Source organism: Brassica napus, chromosome A8, assembly GCF_020379485.1.
Source record: "Brassica napus cultivar Da-Ae chromosome A8, Da-Ae, whole genome shotgun sequence".
Taxonomy (NCBI): Eukaryota; Viridiplantae; Streptophyta; class Magnoliopsida; order Brassicales; family Brassicaceae; genus Brassica; species Brassica napus.
The window spans coordinates 19,904,456-19,919,237 of NC_063441.1; the positions used below are offsets into that span (position 1 = coordinate 19,904,456).

The following is a 14,782-nucleotide window of genomic DNA, read 5'->3' on the forward strand; positions in this document are numbered from 1 at the left end:
ATTCCGTTTTTCTGTAAAATTTAGGTAAAAATCAGAAAATTGAGAATTTTAAGATTAAATATCAATTTTTAGGTTTTTGAATTAAAATTAGGATAATTCGCATAATTTAAAACATTTGGATAAAAAAATATTATGGTATTTTTTTTGGGTATTTTGGTTTATAAGTAATTATTTGATTATTTTAAAAGCTTATTGGCGATATAGCCATATCTGAATGATAAATTAAGTAACACTGATTTTGACATAATTCAGTATCAGGCTTTTTGGTATTTGAATTATTATTTAAACCGAACTGAAGTATGGTACGGATACGATTTGGGGATAAACCAAACCGGTTCTAGGGTAAATAAAATACTGTACGTAGATGCAAAAGAAAAGGAGAGACGTAGCAAGTTAGGTCGTTTGCAAAAAACAGAAACTATCAGCCTCTCACCTAACAGCTTCTCTCTACCTTCACCCACGTGTCTTCTTCGCGAAAGACATGGCCTTATTGTATGGTTGCGTCAAAGAAACATGCATTCTCCATTGAAAACGAAGACGAAGTTAGTAATAATCACACACTCATATCATCAGAGCCAATAGAGAGAGAGAGAGAGATCTGAAAAGATGAAGGCGGAGAAGAGTCCGATTCAGACCGTGATGTCGTGGATTCGCCGGCAGCCACCGAAGGTAAAGGCGTTTCTTTGTGTTGTTACGGCAATGACGATCCTCGTCTTCCTCAGGGTCATTGTACACGAGCACGACAACCTTTTCATCGCTTCCGAGGCTGTCCATGCCGTTGGGATCTCAGTTCTTATCTACAAACTCACCAAGGAGAAGACATGCGCTGGTATAATTCCAACCTTTTGAGTCTTTGTAATGATCGAATCGTCTGATGACGTTTTGATGATATGTCATCATCAACAGGGATTTCTCTCAAGACGCAGGAGCTAACGGCTTTGTTTCTGGCCGTGAGATTGTATTGTAGCTTTGTAATGGAGTTTGATCTTCACACGTTACTTGATTCTGCCACGTTGGCGACGACCCTTTGGGTCATCTATATGATCCGGTTCAACCTTAGACCGACGTATATGGAAGACAAAGATAACTTTGCCATCTACTACGTTGTATGTTATACCACCAAACTCGTTTTAGGCTTTCTTTGTTTTGACTCTATGCATGAGACTGATTTTGTTGTGATATCTCAAGTTACACATAGATATCTTGAGAGAGCTTCCTCATCACATTTAAAACTTGTTTAGTCGTATTAAAACAGTAGTCTAAGAGAATCTTGTTCATTGATAGGAGGAGTAATAATATTATTGTATCATTAGAATCTTGACATTGTAATATGTGTTTTTGAGAATTTTTTTTGTTTGTTTGCTTTTCAGGTAGTCCCATGTGCTGTTGTGTCTTTGCTCATTCATCCATCTACACGTCATCACATCATAAACAGGCTCTTTTGGGCCTTCTGTGTTTATCTTGAAGCTGTTTCAGTTCTTCCTCAATTAAGGGTCATGCAGAACACTAAGGTATATATATTGTTCACTTTTAACAAAACAAATACATGTTCTGTCTGAATCATCCTCAAAGTTTGATGTCTTCTTGTCAGATCGTGGAACCATTCACAGCACATTACGTATTTGCTTTGGGAATCGCTAGGTTCTTGAGTTGTGCACACTGGATCCTTCAGGTTCTTATGTTACACATAATATATATACTCTTCGTTATTTTATCGTTTTACATCTTCTGAATTAACGATTTGAGACGCGTGTAGGTGTTGGATACGAGAGGGAGGTTACTGACTGCATTAGGGTATGGACTATGGCCTTTAATGGTCCTTCTCTCTGAAATCATCCAAACTTTCATCCTTGCAGATTTCTGCTATTACTATGTTCAGAGGTAAAAACGTCCTTCTTACAGTATATATTAATTGCCAATGTATATTGTAGAAACTGTTGTTGAAAGAGTTTTAAATGTCTAAAGATTTGGAACCTCTTGTTGTTCTTGTGGTCAGTTTAATGGGTGGACAGCTCGTTCTGCGTCTTCCTTCTGGTGTGGTATAAGGAGCTTTGTGAAATGGATTGCTTGAGCTTGTATGGATGTTTAAACTTTTAATTTTATTAGAGACTTTGTGAGATGTAATTTAAAATTTTTGCTAGCAAAGAAGTCTTGGCTAGAATTAGTACTTTTTATAATAATGGTAATTCTGATCTTGTTGTGACTCGGTCCACTCGGAGAACATGGACGCAAACGGATCATCCAAAAATAAGATGAAAAACGCCGTGTTGTTCTCTAACATTCATGGAAGACAGCACCAAGTGTGAGGTCGGTTTTGGTTGATTGAATATAGAAAATGTTCCTCAAATATTAACTAGCGTAACGTGCAGAGACTGTGAATACCGTTTATTGGCTGAGAGGTTAGTTAATCCCCTTGACATATCTGCTAGAATTAATTTTACAAATGTTAATTATCCGAGCTCTCTTATCTCCTCTTCATTATCAAACACGTTATAGTATTTTTACGGGAAGATACACTGATACACATGGAATTAATTTCATCAGCCTTGTGTCATGTATACACGCAAACAAGGCATTAGTAAGTGGATACATTATGCTACGAAATAAAACATCAAATATTTAACAGTTTATACATATGATAAAACGTTAAAACGTGAAATTGTTGTTGATACACGAGCACATGAAGAAAAACACCCGAGTTATCTAGAATAACAAAGAAGAAGAAAAAGAGGACATGATCACATCACTTCTTTTAAGTTTTGACTACACGTAAAAACATTCGCGATCATGTACAATCTGGTCATCACGTTCTTTGTGAGACATATTATCAGTCGATGACTTGTTGAAAAAGTCAATGCAATCTGAGATAGCTTCACTGTAGTGAGAATGAGAGGAGTAGTACGAATTACTGCACGATATCTTCGGTGTCTCTAGCCTCTCGCCGCCACTCCGGGAGTCGGTGGTTTTGTGACGACGTACGGTGGCAGAGGAAGAAGAGGAGGGAACGATGAAGATGATCTTCATGAGAATCTTGCGGAATTTGCTGAAGAGCTTCATGGATGAAGAAAATCCTATGAAGGTCTTGTTGTGGTTATGATGCTGATGATGATTATATGGTTCGTTTATATGAACGGTGAAGGAGTTTGAGTGTGTATCAGGAAGAGTTCTCTGAGATGGCTTCTGCATAGTTTGGTATATATTATAAAGTTTCATATCTCTGCCTTGCATATGTTTTGCTTTTTTTTGCATATGTTATGTTTAATTTGTGAATTTATGCTCGTATGTATCGACATATATATACACATAGCAAGGGGTTGTTAATTTTTTCCTTTTTTAAATGATTGATTCCTTTTTCGGGTTTTTCCTTTTAGATGTTAAAAAAAGGTTTTCGACTACTAAAATACTGAAATTTGAAGGATTAATATAAACGTAACCGAAACAATTAGCTGAGAGATTAATGTATGATGTTGCATGTGAACAAATCATTTGTATGGGCTTCCTTTGTCCTCTGCAAAGTGAACTCCTTTTTTTTTATTAAACTCGGATATGGATAAATATATACATGGATGGATTAATCAGCTAACATCTTCTGGATGCATTTCTTATTTTATAATTAATTTGAAACCAACACAAGAGTTTAACTAAATTGTATAAAATTTGACTCAACTGTATTAAATTTATATTTTTGATGTAGTTTATCTTATCACATAGAAGTATGTTGAAATTTATTTTCATGAGACCGAGCTTTCGTTAACACTGAAGAAACATGATACTGATTGATTAGCGGTTAATCATGAGCTGATTATACATGTAATTAGGGCAAAATTAAAAGCGGTAGTACTAGTGAGTATAATCAGGTGTTGAAATAGTTTGTGGTCCTGCATCATGTACACTTTGGCTTTGACCTAGTTTTATTTAGTCACGGAGATTTGGGACCAGTCAGAAAATTAACCTCAAAATAACTAAAAAATCATTGTTCAGAGAACGAAACAGGAGTTCCAATTTTAAATTATGTTTTTGCAAAGAGGAGAAGAGGCTTTTGGTGAAATGATTAATGGCTGAGGGGTTGTAACTTAATTTATACTTGTTGGTATAGTTAACTTAAGACAGTTATGATTATGTCTTCTACTTTAAGATTAAGCAACACCTAGATAATCAAAATTAAGGCCAATTATTTTATCATTCCTATCATTATTACGACTGAGTAATTCAATTAAAGAAGAATATTTAAATAAGACTAATTATACTGGTTTAATGATGCATGAACTAGAGACCTTATGTGGATTGCTCAAAAAAATAGCTAATGACAGCCCAATGCATCTATTATGCTAATAAGGTTATAAGATATTCGTGGTTGGTCTATTTAAGTCTCTATGGTGGCCATGCTTCGCGGTTGGTCTATTTAAGCCCATAGGTGACTGAAACCTTCGATGCAAAATAAACATAACAAATAAAACCATAGAGTCTATCAGTCTATGCTTCAAAATCCGGCAAGAACAAAACATATAATATTTTCAATAGTCTTTTTTCTTGGCAATTACTTTTAGAATTATATTTGTATAATTGATGCACATTATTTTTTTAATTATTTTGCCATGTTTTTCAGAGACTAGCATACCTTAACATAGCATCAAAATTGTCATTAGTTTTTACTTTAAGACTATCTGCAAGCGATCTTACTTACCTGACTCACAATGATATTTGCTTCTGATATAGCTTTATACATCAAATTCGAACGAGAGAAACCCGATTGTTTCTAGTCACAAAATAATATTGGCAATTTTAAAAAGTTTCTAAAACTCATTGTAAATATAAGGCTTTTTCATTGCAGAAGTTGAAAGAATATATACAGAATCTCATTACAATGACGATGATGATGGTCATGATCTCGCTAGCTTATTTAGAGACAGTTAACTTGACAAGAACAATGATCAAAAGCATAGTCATCACCACCATTTCACTTACACATTTTTGTCAAAGGTTAAAAAGAAAAATATAATATTATTTGTTAGTGGAGGCGGAAGAGATGCTGAGAACTCCGGCCCACACTTGCTTCCTCACCTTTGCTCTCTGCGGCTGACTAGCAAACGAGCCACCACTTCCACCACCTCCACCGCCATTACCGCCGCCGCTCTTGTCTCCAGCTCCAGTTGTTGTTGATGAAGATTGGCCGCTCGGGTCACTCATGTTTTTAATTATTGTTTTGTCTTCTTGGAATCGTTGGTGCTAGCTAAGAGTGCTCATACAACAACAAAAAAAGAAAAGAACTGAAAGTGGATAATTATAGTCAGGGTTGAGAGGTGAATCTTTTTTCTACCTCTACTCTCAAGATTTACAATAATGTTTTTATTTGTAAAATGCTGATACATTGGCATGGTTAAAATGTATCAACCAATAAGAAAAAATCAGTCCTGACGTTAGAATCACTTTAATAACAAATTGACAGTACTATTATAGTTTTGGTTGATCTTATCTTCGAGATGGAATCTAACGGTGAGGAAGGGAAAACCATTTGTTATTATGCTGCCGCCATAACCTACCACGGATCTCCATTATTCAGGCCTTCACTCCTCAGCATGACGCATGCAATATGACGTCGTTGAAATGTTATAATTTTAAACATTTTCATTTTATGAAAAAGGGGAGCATTAGATTAAACTTATTTTTTTGAACAAGCATTAGATTAATTTCTTATAGATGAAAACCAGTGGGAATAACATATTATGATATATAGAGATATGTTGATTTTATTTACCTAACTGGAGATATTGCCACTAGATCCGCTGTAGCACACAGGTTAATTTCAAATTCGATGAAATCCGGGTTCAAAGCCCGGCAGTGGAATATTTTTTCGGTTTTTCGGTAATCTAAATTTCTAAATACGAAAAGATAAATAGGAGAGTAGTCTCAAGTCTGAGCAATTTACATCTAACTAAAAAGACGAATATGACTCCATTTTTTTCCCAATAAAATCGCTTATTCTTGTTTTAGGTTGACTTCGTAAGGAAAAAGAAACCACATTAAAGACCAGACCGAGTTTTGAACTCGTGTGTTTATTGTTTTAGCGTGTCCCCGTTGAACGAGCTTTTCTCAGACTCCCACGTGTGACCCTTAGTGTTTCCTCCATTATTGTCTCCCTGATTGTCTCTTTAGAAGATGACGCTCGCTTAATCGCAGACGCTGGTAACGCAGCAACAGTCTCTGACGCTTTCTCTGCCTCTGTAGTTGATGATGGCTGTGCTGGATCAGCGTTTGGTTTAGGGGCGGTTGAAGGTGATGATGGTGGAGGAAGAGGAGTGAGTTTGGTTTGTGATGCGCTTGGTTTTGCTTCCTTGGTTTCTATTTGCTGTTGTTGTTGCTGCAGCTGCTTACGAGGAGGTATGATAGGCTTTACAGATATAGGTTCTTTGGTTAGAAGCTGTGGTTTCTTGGGTTGTGGACGCGCCTGAGGACTAGAACCTGCTTGGCTCGCCGCCTTAAGATCCGGTTGTTTCTGTTCCTCTGCTTCTGGTGGAGTCTGCTTCTTTTCCTAATATTAAATATTAAAAATCAGAATCAAGGGAAATTCAGAAACATCATCACCATTGTACAAACAGAAACCTATTGTGGCTTCATAAGGCTTTTTGGTAGGTGCAGTTATTACCTTAGGCTTAGGTTTCGGTGTTGACTGTAGAGCTACAAACTGCAAGATATCAGTGACTCTTGTCTGTCCATAGCAGACCGCTTTTCGGCAGTATATCACCGCCATATCTCCAGCTCTGGTCCTTAGCTCAACCAAGTTGCGGTCGATTTCATTTTCGTGCTTTGAAACATATGGTCTAAAGAAAGAATCATAGACATATGTGGTTCCCTGTGGAAAGAAAGGATAAAGTGTAGTGAGATAGAACTCCAATGGAGCACAAATACAGGTACAACTCTTCTTTTCGTTAGCCCTTATAAATTGTACTTACTCTGGTCTTAGGGAACCAAAGATATATGAAAAACGCCAGCTTTGCCTCGCTGTACAGCGGAACCCTTGATGAAAACAGGACATAAACAACATAAACATATACACATCTCTGTTCATCTGAAAGTATTTCGATATCAATAACACCAACCATGAAGCGAAAGTATCCCCAACTCTTTCAAAAACGGTCAAAGCAGCCACAAGAATCCTGCAAGAAGTTTTAAAAAGGAAGATAAGACTTTACAGAAGAAAAACTCAAGGCAGAGACCGATGAGAAAGGGAATCACAAACCAATATTGGCACCAGAAACGAAGCTGCTGAATCTCAGGCTTATTCTTCTCAACAGCTTTGTAGCATTCATAAGCAGGATAAGCATATCCAAACACCATTCTGCCAACAAAACCAAAACTCAATAAAAAATCCATAATATTCTAAGATCAAGTAGTATATACTTCGGAAATGAAAAGATGAGAGTCATACACAAGTCCTCTGGTTAGAAACGATCCAATCATCTTGCTCACCTGATAAAAAAATAAACAAGAAAAAAAATGGTGATCCAAACTTAACAGACGCAACAAAAAACTCCCTAAAAAACTATGTGAAGTAGTGACAATAATAAAGAGGCAACGTATACTATTTCAACTAACAAGAAGAATCAATTCAATGAACCAATGTAGGTCATCAAACCAACTGAATCACAAGAAATCACTTGAAATCTACTCGTAAACCGTGAGATTAGTGTCGGCAGTGTCGAAGATTCAAAAATGCGGTAGGTCAGCTGAGTAAGAGCTAATTTAACTTCGATTTGTTCATTGTAACATCAGATTCCTCCTGCTTAGTATGAAATCGAAGTTTAACAAATCTTAGATAAGATAACACAAATTTGAAATCCATTTCTAATCAAACCGACGAGAGAAACCACAATAGCGCATCTGATTACAAGGAAGTACTAAGACTAGAGACGAGCTCAGCTCGATCGATCGATATCGATAAACACAATCTCAATCAATACCTCCTGAGAAACGCTTTCGGGAAGTTAAACGAGTACGCAATCGAATCTTAGAGCTTCGAGGGGAGCAGATTTTCGAAACGTCGGCGGAAGGAACGTGTTTGTCGGCGTAATGCGGCCGGCGACCGTTACGCAGTCGGCGGCGAGAGCACGAGAGCGGGGAAAGAGACAAAAATCTGAAAATAGTAATGACGGGGAAAATAAATTAAAATAATCGAAATTCTTTATTGAGCTTAGCTTTACTGAAATGCTGCCAGCGGTTGATTTTTTTAAATTCAACTCACCTTGGAAGGGGTTAAATAATCCTCTGCGGGTTGATCTAGTGTGCACTACGATTTCTATAGGTTAGTATCTTGGGATTTGAAATGGACGGTTTAGGATGTATGAGATATGGGGCGTAAAAGACTCGGTGTACGCTACTCACACTGTACCTTATTGCCTCAACTCTTAAAACCCAACTTATGATCCCCAAGCTTTTCTTGTGAATGCTTTGTTTGATCTTTTTTATACTTTTATTAACTTTGATCATCATTTATTTTCATTTGATTCTGTTGATCTTCCTAATGTGACGGTTCATGTTGTTTTCTAAAATAATTTATTTGTTTATAAGATTATGACAAAAATGGGTTTCAATGTAATTGGATTACATGCATCATTTTTTAAATTAATAATAATATATCACATCTAAAATAAAATATAGTGACTTTGAGTTATAAATGCATAGTTTTATACGATTATCGATTTCCTATAATTTTAAATCTATAGGAGTTTAAGAAATGTAATTAGTGTTTTCTAATTTACAATTAATCATTATTAGTTGATAAAAATATATTAAATATATAAAAATCCTACTATATAAAAAAAACTATTTTTAAGCCTTTTCAAACTGTCCACATCATCACAAATATTTAGAGCCAATGAAAGTTACATGTCATACATTTTATTTTACTGCCACATCACATTGAGTCTTAGCTCACTCACATATAATAATTCACGTTTCATGGAGTTCTTATTCTTTGTTGTTATCTGAAAGACGGTTGCGATTTCAGCCTCTCAATTTTCTTTAGTAATGTCAGATCTATCCACTAAACTTTCATTATACTTTTATTTGGCAGACATGGTACCCTTCAAACTCCCTCATTTTATAGCTTATATAAATTCTCATTCTCACTCGAAATCCTAAAAGACATACAAGCTCCTCCGTTGATGGTCGGTGAAATCTACCGGGGTTGATCATGTTGCTCAATTTTGACGATGTCTCCGCTGGCTTATCTGAATCTGAGTTCCGTTTTCGTTTAATTGGTTTGGAGCTGCTTATGATTGATGAACAAGTATGGACGATTATCTACAACTATTAATTCTCTCTCTATCTTCAATCCATCTCACTAATGAAATTGAACACAAGCTACAGTTGGTCAGGGATTCATCTCATCAAATTGGGTTGTACGACACCAAGGGAATCTCAACTGTGGAACAATCTATCAACTCATGAATTTCTTTGCAACAAAAGCTAATACATCTATCTACAGGGTTGTTGATGACAACCTTACCATCCGTTTCACTCACAGTTTAGTCCTCTCGGAGCTTCAAGACAACCCAGTTGTGATTCAGAGAGACAGGTTCAGGTTTCACTCATTCCAAGAGTTTGAAGCTAATTGTGATCTTCGAGGTGATTTGTGTGGGAAACTGACTTTCTGGTGCTAACATACAACTAATTGTTGATTTATGGAAACATTTATCCTAGAAGTAACCCACCTCAACTTGACTAATTCTTTAACTGTGTTGCAGATATGAGGTCATCAATGCACACTCTCTCAACCAACATGCGGTCTTGGATGGAGTAGACGGTGGCTGGCAGCACTCGGTGAGTTTTATTTCACCTATATCCTAAAGAGTGAGAAGATACGATTACATAGTACCACCAGCCTTAGTATGTATATGCCTGTAACTGTCCCACAATTATAATTGGCAATCTCAGGGGATAACGTCTAGCTCTGGGACCATGCTGCTAAGGAGTTCTATAGCAAGTTCAACGAAAGTCTCGCCGCACCTGCTGCTCTGTTAGTAACCACAGTGAACACTAAACATATTGGAGGTATAAAGTTTCCATGATTTAGTCAAGAACATCTTGATTTATCATGCACGATTTTATTGCAATTTTTAGTTGGCCAAAGGCATGAACCTAAGATCCCATCTATGTCTTAAACGTCTCCACATTTTGGTTATGAACAACATTTTTTTTCCTGCACGAGCTTATACCACCTTTACACAGCAAACTAAGTTTCCATTTTTGTGATTCTGGCCGTTGCAATAATTTTTAATAAACCTTTCTTTCAGCTCAATGTCCTCAGGTATTCTTCGACAATGTGTTGGCTCCTACCATAGACTACTGAACATGGTAAGTATTTATATGCAATACAATTAATATTTTTGAGCGCATTTGATTCATGAAACATGTTCAAGATTGGCGGCAAATCCACACATTGTTGCGACTGTAACGGAAGTAACCAAGATGGAGGGAGATCCTTACTATTGGAGAGATCTTTTCCTTTCTGAAACAAGAACCAGTTCATGTAAGCATACATCATAAGTACATTAAACAACAATGTTTGACCAATTGTAGGTGGTCTCTTTTGATTTTATCGCAACAATAGATACGTCGACCAGAACAAGGGGTGGTATTACATCACCTGCAGTGACTTCCATACTCAGGCTAACAGATGGCCAACTTCATTTATGTTTCCAAAAAATGTGGAGACTTCAACGTCACTGGAGTTGCAATGTACATTACACAACGCTTATCTTTCACTTTAGCTTAGCCTGTGTGTTCACGTATGATTTTCCTTTGTAACAGGTACCGTGTCGGTGCTGAGATCTCCGCCTACGACTATGGCGAGAAGGGAACTTTTGTGCTCCTTGGTAATGCTGGTCCTGAGCTAATTGGGAGGCAGGCGTCAGAGCTTTTTGACAACTACAGTGAGGTTAATCATATTCATCTTATATTTCACCTCCCAAACAATATAAACTGACTGAAGCATTTTGAAATGGCAGGGTAATGGCGACATGGGTGCTAACCATGAGATGACAGCTCCACAATGTATGGATACAACTGGTCAAACACACAAATTTAGTCTCCAGCTAGAACTTTTTAGCAACGAGACAAACCATAAATGTGACAAATGGTGTTTGTCCTTTTGTTCTTCCACTTATAAGAGTCGTAGCAGCACTCCTGGAGCAGTAAACGTCTGCAACACTGCCATAGGTGGAACTTGCAGCACATGGTCTTTAGCTGAGCCAAGTGCATCTAGCAAGGAGAGTGTCGTACAGGATAAAGCTAAGTACAAGGCATCGCTAAACCAGCCACAATCGAGGAACCCAAACCATGGTTGCTTGATAGAATCATTATCTATCTCTAAGTTGTTACCTTCTTTATCTTTTTTTTCTTATCTTCCACCTTTTCTTAGGCTTTAATTTTTCAACTAGATTTTGACCCGCACGTCCGTGCGGGTGTATTTTTTAAAATAATATGATGCTATTTGCTTTTTATGTCACTATTTAGGGTTAGGCAAAAAACTCGAATTCGAAGAATCGAACCAATCCCAATCCGAATAAGTAGTACTAAATCCGAACCCGAATGGATTAAATATCTGAATTATTCAAAAAGTTGGTATTTGAAGAATTGAAACCTAATCCGATCCGAACCGAATTAATTTGGGTATCCAAAATAGATTTATATACTTATATATATATATATATTAATTATTTTTAGATTTAATATATATAAAAACATCCAAAATATATATGATACTTTTAAGTTCGCATAAATGCTTAAAAAATATATACAAATAATTAAACGTAAATATCTTAAATAGTTAAAAAAATACTCAAAACTCCAAAAATACTTAAATAATTATTAATTCTCTATCCAAATATTTAAACCAAACCTATTTAAATTGGTTATCCAAATCAGAACCAAATCCTCAAAGATCTGAACTGAACACGAAATCCCAAAAAGATCCGAAAACGAATTCGAACGCCCATCCCTAATCACTATTATATACTATATGTGTTATCATAGATTACAAAATATGTGTTATCATATAATTAATCGTATTTTATACGTACCATCAAATAAGTTTTCTTATAATTAATAATATTTTATACGTACAATCATATAAATAATCAAATATATTATATTTTAAAATTTATTGTGAAATATAAAAACTATAATTTAAGTTGGTGTTTGAAATTGAGCTTTGTATTGTATTTTTATTATATATATTGAAAATATTTTTATAATAGTTATTGGAAAATATGTTAGTAAAAATCAAATTTTAAATATATGTAAATTTTTGAATGAATTTTGATATAAATTAATTTTAAATTATTATTTTGATTTGAATATATATATCAAGTAACATTTAATATGATGTAATGGACTTTCAATTTTTTTAGTAGCATAGACTCATTATTTTTTTAGTAGCATAAGCCCATTATTATTTTTTCTAACTTACTGCTATCCATGTTTCCAAACAATACTATTTTTTTAATTACTATTCATATTGCCAAACAATCCTAATGTGTACTTCAACTTTAATAATATAGATACAAACAGTTTGGCAGGATTTTTTTGCCAACAGCATTTTGCTTTGCAGTTTTAAATACACGTTTAAACTGGTATCATAATTACGTCTCCCTATTAACATAATCGTTGTCTGATAAAAATGCTAAATCCTACAACACCACAATAGTAGTCGAATTTGGTTAGATTAAAAAGTATAGTTCAACATACAAAATAGAATTGTAACCACTGAAGTCAACCTGAATTCCAACTTTAAAGTTAAACATTCTTAATTTGCCCTTCATATCACGGATATGCATCCAGCTTCTAAATAGTAAAATTTTTGTTAGAAATGTGAGAACTGAGACTATGAACATCCTATTCAAGATCAACCCTTTTAAAAATTATACGTAGTATTTGTAGACAATAACAATTTTTACCAAAAAAAACAATTTTTACCTTTTCACTCATCTTTATTTCATTAGAACTTTTTTTACATATTTTATTTATATTATATTTAGATTCACTAAAACTAATTCATGTTTGTTTATCTTTAGCACATTTCATCTATTTTAAGTAGATTTAATCTTCACCTAACTATTTCAAAATACTACACCAATTATTTTTATATTTCGAATGGATCCACATCGACATCTCCAAAAAAGAACGGTCTAACACAATGATTACATCAAAATTTGGGGGGTTTTACATTATCAAATTATACGCATAAACTTCAGAACACTTGATAGAAAAGGCTGAAATTTTCCAAACTCAAAACTATTTCCAAGCTCAAACTTTGGATGTGCTTTATGAAAAAGTTATAAAAGATATTATATATTTAAACTAAAAATTCTTTAATCAGATAATCCGCGCGTAGCGCGGACACGGACCTAGTGTATTTAAAAAGAACAGTTTTTCTTCTAAAATATGCATCTTTATATTCATGAAAACGGATGGAATATATCTTTATGTTCATAAGATTATGACACATTCATTTGTAGATTGGAAATATTAAAAACAAGCCACTGATAATGTATATTCTTGAAAAAAAAACTCCAAAAAGGAAAAGCTATATAGTTTCTGCGATTTGAGCATAAAACTTTTGATTTTAGGTTATATAAAGTATTCTATAATTTATGCATCATGATATATGAGTAGAAAGATAACACGTTATCAATTTAGCATGCTTTATATGCTTTCATGTCCCTTCTAATCCCTTATATACTAAAGCATAAGTCACTCAAACAATAAAATTTTGACATGTGTAATGGTTTAAAAAAAAAAAAATTTTGATTACGTAATTGCAAAATTATTAAATCACTGTTTTTCCTCGAACTGATATCATCACACGTTCCATGAATTCAGTAACTCCTGATACTAACTGCCTATCATCTCATATATAGAGTTCAGTTAACTATTTTTATCTTTTGATTCTTCTTTTTTGATTTTTCTCAACAGTTTCACTTTCTTTGTCTTTTTATGTAGGTTTTGAGTGCAGCAGATATCTTTATTCAAATCGATCATTTAAAAATCTGATTTTTATGATTCTTTCTACATGATTCAAGTTGATATCATACTTTACTTCTATTTTGTATTCTATTTTTTTTAAAGAGTGAAAACCAGAGATTTGTTTTAGAGGATATTACTATTAGAAGCATGAAGTTATTTGATTCAAAGCGTGGTTATTCCTGTGAAAGAGGTAAACTGATTACATTTAAAATTGTAATTATCTAAAATATGTTTAGATAGATGAAGCTTTGTACGTAGACATTTTTTAAAAAAGTTAGAAAAAAACTAGAAAAACAGAGTGCGGTTAAACATGTGTTATCTAGGTTTAGAAAATATGACTAAAATAAACAGAGAAGCTGTATGGGAAACATATGTATATCTTATTTATAGTTTGTTGATTTTACTATCTTTTTAACATCACTAATTTTACTAATCTATCAATGAAATTTCTACGAGAAACATATTTTAATATGAAAATGGGTGCAAGTAAATATTCAGTGAAATATTTAATCAAGTTTTATATGTGTTATCTAGGTTTAGAAAATATGACTAAAATAAAATTTTATTTTTATGCGTTGAATCATTATAACTTATCAGATAATTTGGAAAATAGTGAAAGTAAACCGTGCGTTGGCACGGGGATAATACTAGTTATGGAGTAAATGGCTTTCACGCCCACATCAAACTCCTCAAGACACCACAGCTGGACCCTAACCAAACGGTTTTCGCCAGTCTAATTTTGATTAAAACCGGATCA

At 34.4% G+C, this 14,782-nt stretch overlaps 4 protein-coding genes across 4 annotated transcripts; 1 reads left to right on the forward strand and 3 right to left on the reverse strand.

The window, feature by feature from the left end:
- Positions 1–434: 434 nt before the first annotated feature.
- On the forward strand, positions 435–2,190 carry LOC106444591 (ER lumen protein-retaining receptor erd-2.2-like). Its single transcript, XM_013886046.3, has 6 exons — positions 435–829; positions 907–1,106; positions 1,371–1,511; positions 1,592–1,672; positions 1,757–1,881; positions 1,997–2,190. The coding sequence occupies exons 1-6, from the start codon at positions 607–609 to the stop codon at positions 2,043–2,045; spliced, it is 819 nt and encodes a 272-aa protein (XP_013741500.1). The 5' UTR covers positions 435–606; the 3' UTR covers positions 2,046–2,190.
- A 218-nt stretch (positions 2,191–2,408) lies between these two features.
- LOC106444592 lies at positions 2,409–3,249 on the reverse strand. Its single transcript, XM_013886047.3, has one exon. It carries the CDS (start codon positions 3,247–3,249, stop codon positions 2,764–2,766), a length of 486 nt encoding a protein of 161 aa, XP_013741501.2. The 3' UTR covers positions 2,409–2,763.
- Positions 3,250–4,979: 1,730 nt separating this feature from the next.
- Positions 4,980–5,645, reverse strand: BNAA08G31220D (POU domain, class 4, transcription factor 2). The gene has a single exon (XM_013886048.3). It carries the CDS (start codon positions 5,185–5,187, stop codon positions 5,002–5,004), a length of 186 nt encoding a protein of 61 aa, XP_013741502.1. The 5' UTR covers positions 5,188–5,645; the 3' UTR covers positions 4,980–5,001.
- Positions 5,646–5,872: 227 nt separating this feature from the next.
- On the reverse strand, positions 5,873–8,205 carry LOC106440751 (HVA22-like protein h). Its single transcript, XM_013882484.3, has 7 exons — positions 7,959–8,205; positions 7,427–7,467; positions 7,238–7,336; positions 7,098–7,154; positions 6,951–7,014; positions 6,644–6,850; positions 5,873–6,529 (listed from the first exon to the last, which is right to left on the reverse strand). The coding sequence occupies exons 2-7, from the start codon at positions 7,456–7,458 to the stop codon at positions 6,062–6,064; spliced, it is 927 nt and encodes a 308-aa protein (XP_013737938.2). The 5' UTR covers positions 7,459–7,467; positions 7,959–8,205; the 3' UTR covers positions 5,873–6,061.
- Positions 8,206–14,782: the final 6,577 nt, after the last annotated feature.